At 46.8% G+C, this 13954-nt stretch overlaps 1 protein-coding gene across 1 annotated transcript in view; it reads right to left on the bottom strand.

Moving 5' to 3' along the window:
* The window catches only part of LOC149276685 (MAM domain-containing glycosylphosphatidylinositol anchor protein 1-like), a 127600-nt gene that overhangs the window by 58983 nt on the left and 54663 nt on the right, over window positions 1-13954 (bottom strand). Inside the window, exons 12-16 of the mRNA XM_089503372.1 lie at window positions 12824-12975; window positions 11050-11227; window positions 7012-7035; window positions 4122-4274; window positions 2619-2771 (exon numbers count right to left, since the gene is read on the bottom strand). Of these exons, the coding sequence (XP_089359498.1) occupies window positions 2619-2771; window positions 4122-4274; window positions 7012-7035; window positions 11050-11227; window positions 12824-12975 (660 nt within the window). The remainder of the gene's footprint in view (window positions 1-2618; window positions 2772-4121; window positions 4275-7011; window positions 7036-11049; window positions 11228-12823; window positions 12976-13954) is intronic.

Raw genomic sequence — 13954 nt, 5'->3', positions numbered from 1 at the left:
AATTAGATACAGACGAGAGGGTCAGGTGTGAAATCCAAAGTCAAACAAAATCATGGAATTTAGAATCCGGTTAATGAAACTTTAACGATAAGAAAAACCCTTTTCAACTGGATCAGGGAATGGGGGGGCTTGGCTGGGGACACGTGGAGATCTGCCTGAAGCACCATCAATCTGTCTTCTTCAGTGGGGCGCGCCGTGGCTCCGCCCCTTAGCGGAAGTGCTCCAAGAGGCCACAATAACGCAGACGGATTGGCGGAGAAAGAGAAGCGCTTCCGCACCCCTCCACGAATCCATCTGAATGGTTCTTGGCTCTCGGAGCACTTCTGCAAAAGGGGGTGGAGCTATGGCATTTACCACCAGGACAGCCACACCCTCGTCAAATCGGGGGAGAGGGTGTGCATGGAGGCTCCGCCCTTTTCTGGCCTGGGTAACAGAGCTGATACTGGAGAGAAGCGGGACGAAGAAAGAAGACCAAGAAGAGGCAAGAGAAGAAAAGAAGCTGCGGAAAAGTGGCCAGGGATATGGGAGGGGTCGGCGGAGAAGCTAGGGAGACAACGACAGAGAGCGTGAGACAGTGTGAGAGATCGTGAGACAGTGTGAGAGAGCGTGAGACAGTGTGAGGGAGCGTGAGACAGTGTGAGGGAGCGTGAGGGAGTGTGAGAGAGCGTGAGACAGTGTGAGAGAGCGTGAGACAGTGTGAGAGAGTGTGAGACAGTGTGAGAGAGTGTGAGGGAAGGTGAGACAGTGTGAGAGAGCGTGAGACAGTGTGAGAGAGCGTGAGACAGTGTGAGAGAGCGTGAGACAGTGTGAGAGAGCGTGATATTTGAATTTCAAATCATGCAATAAAAAGTTGGCGGATCCCCTGCAAAATATTTAGAACCAAAAAAGCCCTGAGAAAAGTAACCAGATCCGAAGTTACATTGTAACAAAAATACGAGTAAAAGCCGGGATACGGTAATAGAGCTCATTGTGATAAAGGTGCGATTTCGGTAACTTGGTAAATCATCTGCGACTAAGGTCAGGACAGTAAAGGTTAAATATCGGTACCTCTGATAACCCCCCCTTTATACGGCTGAATTCACGGTGTCTCCCTTATCCCATCACAATGACATAATTAGTCATAAAACTACCAGGTCTGCAGAGCACTTAACAGCTGGCCGAATGATTAACCGCTAATTACTCCAATCATCGCAGAGAGAGGTTTGCTGCGAATGTTTATTCCCTGGAAAGTCTCGTTATAAGACAAGCCACTGTTTAACAACAAAAAAGCCAAACAGGAAAACATAATGGAAACAAAGTATCACGTTCAGCCCGGATCCCACGTTCCCTTCCCCAGGTCTTCCATGAGCCGGGTTAAGTACCGTCGCGCATGGACGAGGATCAGGGGTCCGTGGATTTGGACCTAGTGACAAGATTCAGGTTTAAACCTGGCTGCACCCACCTGCGCTGAGCTGCCCTCCGCTGATTGTGATTGATCGCAATTGAAATGAATAGAAGCGCTAGCCGCGCATTGGCACGAGGGTCTGACGAGACCCCCTGTCTGCAGCATGGAGATGAGTATATCTCGTGCAGAGAGATGGGGTAAGTGGCAAATGCTTACAGGGGAATCTGCATTTGCAAAAGCCACACCATGAGGGACCTCACAACTCTCATTTGCGTTATAAGTAGACTTGTGCATTCGTATTCGGGAAAGCATGAAAAGGAACACGAAGGGTGCGTTTTTGTGGTTCAAACCGAATACCAAATAAACTAATATGGCGGCGGGTAAACAAACAAATATTTATTCTTTGTAAATATCTCCTAGCTAATCTCCCTGGTCCCTTCCCCCTCATACAAGTCACTGCATCTAGCCTACCTTAAGTCTTAGTGGTATTGCAGGGGTTAACGGGAATTCGTAGGATTGCGCCAGGAGTTAAAGGTCCGTAAGAGCGACTCTATTGGTCGCCGGCAGAGGGCTCGTCTGACATCCGCCAATGAAGAGCAGCTGTCCTTCACTGGTTGATGACAGATGGAAGCCGTTGGTCTCCCTAGGACAAGTTGCTCCGAGGTATACCTTGCCCTGTCCTTTGCCAGGGGGTCTGAAATCCCTGTTCCTCCCAGGCCAGGTTGCTCAGAGTGTTTGTTTCTCTCTCTCTCTCTCACTCACACTCACACTGTCTCCCAGGTACCCTTCCCTCCCAAGTCCCCTTTATTGGTTGAAGAGGAGCCTCCTGCCGTCGACCAATAAAGTCGCTCTTATGGATCTTTAGCTCCTGGCACCAAAGCCAATGCTCTCCACAGGCCAAGTTTTGGCGTCAAGAGCAGCTGCCCTTCATTGGTTAATGCCAGAGGAGGCCCCTGCCGGCGACCAATAGAGTCACTCTTACAGTCCTTTAAAATCCTGGTGCCAAAGCTGCTGGGTACTTTTGCTGCGTTAACCCCGTATTAACCCCGGCTAGAAAACTGGCAGAAAACAAAGGGAAAAATGAACAGGAAGAACGAACGAATATTCGCCCGAAACAAACATGGAAACGGGAGAATATTCGTGGAATACAAAGGTTTTTTCCCAAAGACGAACATGGACATAGTTATAAGTTGGCCAAATCTTTATGAAGTTCCTCCAGATTGGATCCACTCACCGATATGCTTCCCGTACATGTGGTAGTAGAACGACACGCAGTATGGCGATTTCCTATACGGGGACTTGGTTGTTACATTGTACAGAGGACTGATGAGTCTTGCTTTGTCTCCCGGAACACGCGGCCGAGAAGCTTCAATAAACATATAATATCCTGTTGGGCAAAATTAAACATAAAAATGGTTATTTCTTTGGGCTTCCAGAAATATCTAAAAATGTATAATGTTGGTTGTATTACTGTATACAGCGCGGAGGGTTATGCTCAAGGATTTTGTTTAGTTTTAAGTCAGTTTCTAGAAGATACTCCAGACTTGTCAGCTTCTATTGGCTAAATATGGGGTGTCAGGGAGGGGCTCTGCATACTACCAGCCAATAGACTCTGTGATATAGTCAACGACTCTTGAAAGGTGTGAAGATGTAAACTTATTATATTTTGTAGCTTTAAAAGCACAATTTCTTCCATAAGTAAAACAACTTAAAAATAACAAACAAAACAAAACCACGAGGGCGTGCGAGTTCCTGCGCCATTAAATGTTTTAGGAGTTACAGGCGAGGGCATGCGAGGGCAGGCCTTCCAAGGGAACTTTAATGTCCGCAACTGTAACTCACAAAATAGAAAACTCCCCTCACTAAAGAATAAAAAACAAGAAACTAAACGGGGTTCTCCAAGAATAACAACATTTATTTATTTATTTAAATAGACTAAAATACCCCCCCCCCCATTTAGTTTGCGGGGTTTTTTCCCCAGTGTAAATTATATATATATATACACCCTCTCCCTTAGTTTATTTATTTTAATTTCACCTCTTCAATAATATCGGGGGGGGGGGGTCAGGAGGGACTTGAAAGTCATCCTGTAACAACAACCCCCCCCCCCCCCCCCCCCGCGAAGCTGCAAGGTGCAATTTGGGGGTTAAAAGTTAGAACTTAAGTTTACCGTCAACGACAACTGTCAATCACTAATATCTCCTGTTACAATGTATCACTTAACCTCATGACATCACTTAATACGTCACTGTCTTACGCTCACTTTGACTCCCTCCCCCAATCTTGTAACTGCCGCCGACATATTTAAACACATCACGCCCCCCCCCGCACATTAAATGATCCAAACCATCTTCCCCGGAGCACAGGACTGTAAAGTGTCCAACTCAGGCAGGAAAGTGAAGATGAGAAATAAACCCCGTCCTCTGCCCTTTATTGATATTTTGTAATGGCTCTCTTGTTGCCAGATAATAACCGTGAAGTGCTATTTAATGGCGCTGCGGCTCCGTGAGACGCCCCCCCTCCCCGCGCACGCCACGGGAAAAAAGAAAACTTTTAGCTCTTTAACACTTTCTCTGCCGGCGGATAACCAGAATGCGGACACTTCCCCTAACTTGTAAATGAATGGAAAAGTAGGAATAAAATTTTAGAAGGAGATTCCCTCACTCTACCTCTTTTGCTGGGAAGCTGTTCCGCTTATCTACCACCGTCTCAGTAAAGAAACGGGTGGGTGGGTTACCTTCTGCGGTCTGACTCCGGTCCATGGCTGGTCCCGTGTTCACTGTTCTCTTTGGATTCTGGGTCAGTACATTCTGCCGGGTCCAGTCGAAGTTGTCCATCCTGTCCTGGACGAAGCCGCACATCTTGTCATCCTCGAAGCGGCACGTGTTATCTGAGGAGCGAGGAGACATCGTTGGTCATCAGATTTCATTTATTACACGGTAAATAAGTTATCCAGACCTCGCGTTACATCAGACAATAGAGGCAGGAATTCCACGGAGATCAAAGCCGGAGCATGAGAGGGGCAATCGTTAGAAACATTCCAATGGTTTCCATGGCGACTTCTCCACAACTCTCTGCAAAGTCCTCTTAAGAGTCAGCGTCCCTGTGCCTTTCACAAAATGTCACTTGTTTAGTTAAAGCACCCATGCCTCCCAGCACTTGAAACAGACTGAGGATGATAGGCATTGTAGTCCGATAACGCACAGAGTGCTGTGAAGTGCCTTTTGTCGTCTGCTGCTTGGCGTAACCATTCATTCCTTGATTTGCATTCAGAGAAGGAAGTATTTAGCGAGTATCTTAACGTGCAAGAGAAGGAGAGGAGCTACGGGAAAGGAGACGGGGACACAGAAGCGGCCGGCGGAGATGGTAGGGAGACACAGAGAGAGTGCGAGTATGAAAAGTGAGCGCGAGTGTGAAAAAGCATGAGACAGCGTGAATGAGAGAGAACGTGAATGAGAGAGAGCGTGAATGAGACAGGAAAAGCAATGAAATGGAAAGTAAAATTGGGAGCTTTTTGTTTCACACTGCGGCTAAGCCGTTTTGCAGAAGAGGCCCAAATATCACAGCCCCCGTCGTGTGTTACAAGTAACAGGCATTCTGATTCAAACAAGTTTTAATTAAAAAAAAATGGCCATTTTGTTAATTTGTATAAAATGCACAATTTGAATTACTTGTAACATTATTCTGGCCCCTGGGGCTGAGCCACAGTGTATCCCACGTGGACAGCCTCTCCCTCACGTCTCCCGCCGGGGCTCCGTCCTGCTGCAGAAGGGCTCTGGGAGGCAGGATATGCGATGGATAGGGGGGAGAAGCGGACCAAGAAAAAATACCAAAGAGCAAAGAACAAGAAGAGGTGAGAGAAGAAGCGGAGCTGCGGGAAAGGAGACGGGACAGGGAAGCGGCCGGCGGAAACGCTAGGAAGACGTTGAGAGAGAGCATGAGAGATTGTGAGAGCGGGAAAGAGATTGTAAGAGAGGGTGAGAGAGTGAAAACGAATTTCGTTTCTGAATGGAAAAAGCCGTCCAAATTTCATCCGAACCGAAAGAGCAGGAAACTAAATTCGTTGCCCAAAATCGAAAAGATCAAAAATGAAAAATTTGTCTAAATGCACAAATTTACTACAGAAAAGGGGCACTTTATTTCCTAATTTCACAGGAATGAGTTTATTTATTATGGCTTCATAATGATGGCGGGATTAAGGGGGCAACAAAATCAGTGAATAAAATGGTTTTAAATCATTTCAAAAAGCCGGAAAGCAAGTAAATGCCGGGGGGGGGGGGCAGTTGGGTGGCGCCCGTCTGATTATTCAGCCACTTAAACCTCTAACAAACAAGGCAGAGCCTCTCCTTTCCACCTCATTTACTTCTAACAAGAACGCCATAAATGACCTTTTGTCACAATCAAAATGCAAAGTTCTCTTTAGAATTAATAAGCAGGGGGGGCGCGGGACTGTCTGGGGGGAGAATTTCACAGGTCAATTTTTACACCGCCCCCTTAACCCCTTTATTGCTGGAGAATATACTGCTTATAGGTCATTTCTGTGTGTCCGGGAGCTCCTTCAGACTTTACTGTATACAGCGCTGGGGGGGTTATATTACTGTATACAGCGCTGGGGGTTATATTACTGTATACAGCGCTGGGGGGTATATTACTGTATACAGCGCTGGGGGTTATATTACTGTATACAGCACTGGGGGGTTATATTACTGTATACAGCGCTGGGGGGTTATATTACTGTATACAGAGCTGGGGGTTATATTACTGTATACAGTGCTGGGGGTTATATTACTGTATACAGCGCTGGGGGGTTATATTACTGTATACAGCGCTGGGGGGTTATATTACTGTATACAGCGCTGGGGGTTATATTACTGTATACAGTGCTGGGGGTTATATTACTGTATACAGCGCTGGGGGGTTATATTACTGTATACAGCGCTGGGGGTTATATTACTGTATACAGTGCTGGGGGTTATATTACTGTATACAGCGCTGGGGGTTATATTACTGTATACAGCGCTGGGGGGTTATATTACTGTATACAGCGCTGGGGGGTTATATTACTGTATACAGCGCTGGGGGTTATATTACTGTATACAGTGCTGGGGGGTTATATTACTGTATACAGCGCTGGGGGTTATATTACTGTATACAGCGCTGGGGGTTATATTACTGTATACAGCGCTGGGGGGTATTACTGTATACAGCGCTGGGGGTTATATTACTGTATACAGTGCTGGGGGGTTATATTACTGTATACAGCGCTGGGGGTTATATTACTGTATACAGCGCTGGGGGTTATATTACTGTATACAGCGCTGGGGGTATTACTGTATACAGCGCTGGGGGGTATTACTGTATACAGCGCTGGGGGGTATTACTGTATACAGCGCTGGGGGGTATTACTGTATACAGCGCTGGGGGGTATTACTGTATACAGCGCTGGGGGGTATTAATACTCATCTCTTATCCTCTGTTACCACAACAAGCAATCTGAGAAAGATGAAGTCTGTTTTCTAGCCGTAAAGTTTTTATTTTAAATTAAATCACTGGGAGGGGAAGTTTTGTTCTCTTGCAGACAGATTTATTATTACCCCATAACATCAGTAAATTACCCCGATACTCACCGGACGGATTGGGGTAGTTAATAGCTGGGGGGAAAAAACAAAGAGAAAAGAAATTCAGTTTTAATAAAATAATCAGCAGAATCGGTAATCGCAGCGCCGGAATAAACCGGATCCTCTCTGATTATTAATAAATGGTTACTTTGTGTCGGATGATTAGAGGTAGCGATGTTTCACCCCGTTTGGCTTTCGCAGGAAAACACAAAATACTTCGGCAACTTAAAGGCAACAATCTCACACACACACCTACCCACACACACACATATACACACACCTACCCCCCCCCCCACACACACACACCTACCCACACACTCACACACATATACACACACCTACCCCCACACACACACATATACACACACACCTACCCACACACTCACACATATACACACACCTACCCCCCCACACACACCTACCCACACACTCACACATATACACACACCTACCCCCACACACACACATATACACACACACCTACCCACACACTCACACATATACACACACCTACCCCCCCACACACACACACACCTACCCACACACTCACACACATATACACACACCTACCCCCACACACACACACCTACCCACACACACACACATATACACACACACCTACCCACACACACACACATATACACACACACCTACCCACACACTCACACATATACACACACACCTACCCACACACACACACCTACCCACACACTCACACATATACACACACCTACCCCCACACACACACACACACCTACCCACACACTCACACACACCTACCCCCCCACACACACTCACACTCACACATATACACACACCTACCCCCACACACACACACACCTACCCACACACACACACATATACACACACACCTACCCACACACTCACACATATACACACACACCTACCCACACACACACACCTACCCACACACTCACACATATACACACACCTACCCCCACACACACACCTACCCACACACTCACACATATACACACACCTACCCCCCCACACACACACACATATACACACACCTACCCCCCCACACACACCTACCCACACACTCACACACACCTACCCACACACACACACACATATATACACACACCTACCCACACACTCACACATATACATACACACCTACCCACACACTCACACATATACACACACCTACCCACACACACACACACACACACACACCTACCCACACACTCACACATATACACACACCTACCCCCACACACACACACACACCTACCCACACACACTCACACATATACATACACACCTACCCACACACACACACACCTACCCACACACTCACACATATACACACACCTACCCACACACACACCTACCCACACACTCACACATATACACACACCTACCCACACACACACACCTACCCACACACTCACACATATACACACACCTACCCCCCCACACACACACACATATACACACACCTACCCCCCCACACACACACACACCTACCCCCACACACACACACACCTACCCACACACTCACACATATACACACACCTACCCCCCCACACACACACACATATACACACACCTACCCACACACACACACCTACCCACACACTCACACATATACACACACACACCTACTCACACATATACACACACACCTACCCACACACTCACACATATACACACACCTACCCACACACTCACACATATACACACACCTACCCACACACACACACCTACCCACACACTCACACACACTCATATATACACACACACCTACCCACACACACACACCTACCCACACACTCACACATATACACACACACCTACCCACACACACCTACCCACACACTCACACCTACCCACACACTCACACATATACACACACCTACCCACACACTCACACATATACACACACACCTACCCACACACTCACACGTATACACACACTCATATATACACACACCTACCCACACACATACACACACCTACACATACCTACCCACACACCCTGACATATAAACACACACCTACACATACACACACAGATACGCACACTCATACCCCGTTTCATTTATAAAGCCGTTCCCTGCTGTTTCTATACACATTATCGGGGCTTTTAGGGCTGTAGAACCCTGCGATCCCCTCATACCCAGCAAACATTCTGACCTCCTAGAGGAGAGGGGCATCGGGGGAGGGGCATCAGGGGATGAAAAAGGGGGCTTTAGGGGTGGGGAAAAAAAAGGACCCAAGGATTTGGGGTCCAAAGAGAGACTTGGCAAACTTAACAGGGACTTTTTTGGTACGGGGTTCCTCTGCAGATCTTTGGAAGTGAAGCAGGGGTACCACGAGAGCAGGCGGAACGTATTTACCCCGTGACCCTGAACACCCTTTAGGGGCGGTGGGATTCCGCGTGTCATTCAGAGGCTTTGCTGAGTTTTGGGATAAAATGAGTTAAAACACAAGATCACGCGGCTCAAGGGCATGCGATGGGGAAATAAAGTGTATTTATAGTCAGGCGATAACAAACAGGCCTTGGACGCCCACATGCTGAGAGCGGAGATTTGTTCCTCCTTGGGAACGCCGAGCGCACAATAAATCCATCGCTCCCCTTTATTAGCATCGGGCAGAGAGAGGACAGAAAGCGGCTCGTCCGGCCCCAGATCAGGCGCGTGAAGAGATGCGAGAGTCGGGGGTGACTTAGGGGACGGGGAGGTTCTGTTACCCCATCGCTTCCCTGCCTGCTCACTGATATCCCAGGAAACACAGAACCAGTCAACAGATCGGCCCCCAGCGGCCCCCGTCTAGTCGCCCGTTTCTCCTGCTGTAAAGACTCAAACCTTAATCAGTCGTTGGTCTCGTCTTAGATTCAGGAGCCGTATGTCTATCCCATGCATGTTTAATCCCCTCACTGTATTACCCTCTACCACCTCTGCTGGGACACTCAGCACGTACACTCAGTGGGTTCTCGGTGGAATCTCCCTTTTTTCCCCTGATTGGTAAATCTCTCATTAACATTTGGTATCCTAAAACAACTGCTTTCAAGGAGAGCGCATCCAATTCTTTTTCCGAAGCTGGCAGCTACGGGGTTAACTTTGCATGGAGTAAATGTTTTTGGCTAAGCGCAGGCGGCGTGCCGGGGCCCCGGAGCGCGGAGCAGCTGGACGGGCAAAGTATTGCGTCTCGGAGGCATCACGCGTCAGTGAGCCGGCGCTGCTCGGGCAGCCAGGACCCCACGCGGGAGAAAACGAGAAACGGCTCGGAAAATACGAGAGCCCCCAACGAGACGCCCCGCATATTAACCCTTTAACAGCCCTTCCTACAGATCCTATGGCATAACGGTCGTTATGGAAACTGTGACATGACAGGAGGGAAAGATATTCTGAATGGAGTCACCTGTGTTCAAGCAGGGAGAAAAGCACCATTTGAGAGATGATCAAATCAGAGGAGAATATGAAGGAGTCAGCTGCAGACCGTGTGGCCCGAGAATCTGCCCCATTCACCCCGAGACCGGGCTAATTACCATGAGACTGGGGTAAAAATCCCAAGAATCTGCCCCATTCACCCTCTGGTGTCAGTTCCGGGGTATTAGCCTCCCAGATCAGGGTAAAATGGGCCAAATGATACAAACGTTAAGATGGGTAAAGCAGCCCCTAATAGCCGGTGCAAGAAGAGCCCTGGAATTAAGAAGGGCCCGGGGCCCCGTGCTCGGATCGGTGTGATTGGTCGGAAGGAACTTGACTTGGGGAGGGGCTTGTGAGCAGGAATCATGGGAAGTTATAAAAGGAAGATTTTGTGTTCCCCCCCCAAAATGCTTTTTTGTTCCAGGTCAGAGTCAGTTCCTGTGGGGGATCCCTGAGGGCCGGGATCAGTGCATGGGGTCCCTAGGGGCCAGGATCAGTACATGGGGCTTCCTAGGGGCCGGGATTAGTGTAGAGGGGCCCTACGTGCCGGCATCAGTTTCGGGATTATGTGTTGCACCCGCGCATGTGACGCGGGACGTATACTGTTAACCCCTTCCTGGATACAGCGATGAAGGGTTTGGATACCTACGTTCTGTGTATCGGATGATCCGCGAGGCCGAGTCTCCGGCTCCGAAGGTGGTGATGGGAGTGAGCTGAACTTCATAACTTTGGGGTATCTTGAGGTCTGTGATGAGATGCTCCTGAAGAAGCCCCTTCTGCGACCCTTGGGCTGCGATGGTCTTACTGCTGGCGACGCGCAAATTGAGCTGCAACCGAAAAAAATTATACAAAACAGATCGGTGATTTGTGCTTTAATTACAGAGAAACCCAGAACCCGCCGGCAGATCGGCCCCCATCCGGCCCCCGTCTAGTCGCCCGTTTCTCCTGCTGTAAAGACTCAAACTTGAAAAAAACGACAGTTTTGTGTCTTAAAAAAACAGAAGATGCTGAGAAGTGGCAGAAAGAACCCGAAATGAATTCTTTGTGCGAAGCCAAAAGTGAAAGGCGTTCCGGGACGATCCGGTTCTCCGGTCACTGCGCGGATTTATCTCCCCCTCCCGCCCCGCGCAGAAACCAAGGATCCGAGGCTCATAAATCTCCGCGCCGCCCGGTGCTCCCCGCGGCCGATCGCCGCACTAAAAAAACATAAATTGGGAGCCGATAAAAAGGCCAAAAATTTACTGGTAACTCAGCAGAACTGGACGGGAAATTACCGGGGAGCCCCTCGCGGTCAAACGGGCAACGCTGAGAAATGATTAACGGGGTCTGGCCGAGGGATTCGGCGTAAAGAATGCAAAAAGGAAGAAAACTTTGTAACTGAAGAAAACTATAAAAAAAAGGTTTTTTAGAAATATAAAAAAAAAATTGAAATATGTTTTTTAAAAACTAGGTCGGGTTCCAGAAGCAACCGAGTCCAGAGCCGGCAACAGCTTTGCCTGTGTGTGCGCTGAAACGGGGCCAAAAGCCGGTATTAGAGCAGAGAAAAAAAAACAACTTAAAACCTTAGAACCTGCCGGCAGATCGGCCCCATCCGGCCCCCGTCTAGTCGCCCGTTTCTCCCGCTGTAAAGACTCAAACCTTAATCAGTCGTCGGTCTCGTCTTAGATTCAGGAGCCGTATGTCTATCCCATGCATGTTTAATCCCCTCACTGTATTACCCTCTACCACTTCTGCTGGGAGGTGGTTCCACTTATCTACCACCTTCTCGGTGAAGTGAATTATACGATTCAAAACCTTCACTAGTCCCGTCTTAGATTCAGGAGCCGTCTTCCTATCCCACACGCCGTCTCCCGTACATTTTGTTTTATTGGGATTCACAAACATTCCAAATTCTCCGAAGCCTCGTATTAACCCGGGGCTCTGCGGGGAGGCTATCGATCCGCCGCCCTGCCACCCTGGCCATTATCGTACAAACTGCGTCACCAAACTAAACACCTTGATGTGAGAGCAGAACCCGGGGGAAAGACGCCGGGGCCCCAGGGTGCCCGACAATAAATCGAGGACAGGCCCTGGCATTACCATCTCCAACGTGTTACTAAGCAGCGCGTGGAGTTCATGGCAGGATTAAGCTGAAAAAAAATAGCACAAAAAAGGAGTAATTTAAGCCATTGTTGCCCCCTTCGACAGTCTAATAGATTGTTAGCTCATAGGATCAGGACCGCCTGTGTCTTATTATGCTACTATCAGCTTTATTTGTGTTGATTTTCTCTTTTAAATAAAAAGTATATATAGTATACAGATTCCGGGCCAGCGGGCCGTCTCGCTCGGCCTCTTCTGATTGAAAATATTTTTATCTCATTTTTTTTATATAATGTTTGCCCCATAGAGCGTTTGGGGGGGGGGGGGAGGGGGCGGCCCCTTACCTGGCGGACCTCCACCTTGTAGTGCGTTACGGGGTCCACGGCGCCGGGCTCCTTCTGAGTCCACTGGATTAGGTAGGAGTAGTTCTTGAATGGCTTGTAGCTTTTGATGGGGTTGGGGGTGTCGAAATAAAACTCCGGGCCGTAAGCCTTTCCTGAAAAGTACGACGAGATTCGCTGAGAACCTTTCTGAGCCACACACATTATTGTAATTATTACTAATAATAAAAAAATAATTATTTATAGATAATTAATTCATTTTAATTAATAATTCATTAATAATTACGCCGCAAAGCTGCCGTCCCACTTATAGAAAACACGGACTCCTTTCTGCAGTGAGCCAGTAACGCTCTGTCATTTTATTATTATAATATTCAAATATTTATAATATGTAAAAAAAAAAGCTAATATTCTTTTTAGGTCTCTATGACAACAGCCTATCAGTGCCTGCCACTGTGTCATTTGACAATTAGGGGATCCCAGAAAAAATGATGATTAATATCAATATGATATTAATATCCAATATATATATATATATTAATATATATAATTAGTAACATGATTAAAGAATTATTCTGGGAAGGGTCCGGGGATTCAGCAGACCCGGGCATAACGCTTCTAACGCTGCATTTAGCTACAAAAGTGTTACATTTGGGTGGAACAGCAGCTTTAAACAAATATATACGGTATATACATCAACATTTTAACCCAGAAACGGATCTTCATCCAAGAAAAGGCATGAAAAAAATGGCATATTTTAGGGAGGTAATAAAAATAATAAAAAATAATAATAATAGGAATAATAATAATAAATATGAATTCTATGGATGGATTATTAATTGGTGACTATAATGATAATCATCAATGAATATGAGTAATAATACAAATAAACGATTATTATTAATAATAATAGATAACTATGGATGAAAAATTATTAATTGGTGGCTATAATAATAATCAATTAATAAAAGTAATAATACAAATAAATGAATAATAATAATAACTATGGATTAATTCATTATGAATTGGTAATTAGAATAATAATCACCAATTAATAATAATAATAATATTTTTAAAGCATGGTAATCTATATTACCCCCAACATGATATCTGGATGTTTACAAAATAGTGCTG

This window comes from Sceloporus occidentalis, unplaced genomic scaffold (genome assembly GCF_023333645.1).
Source record: "Sceloporus occidentalis isolate IW3139 unplaced genomic scaffold, rSceOcc1.0.p SCAF_231, whole genome shotgun sequence".
In the NCBI taxonomy this organism is placed as follows: domain Eukaryota; kingdom Metazoa; phylum Chordata; class Lepidosauria; order Squamata; family Phrynosomatidae; genus Sceloporus; species Sceloporus occidentalis.
Note: the sequence above shows the minus strand (reverse complement) of the source record. Positions and strands in the feature narration are given on the sequence as shown.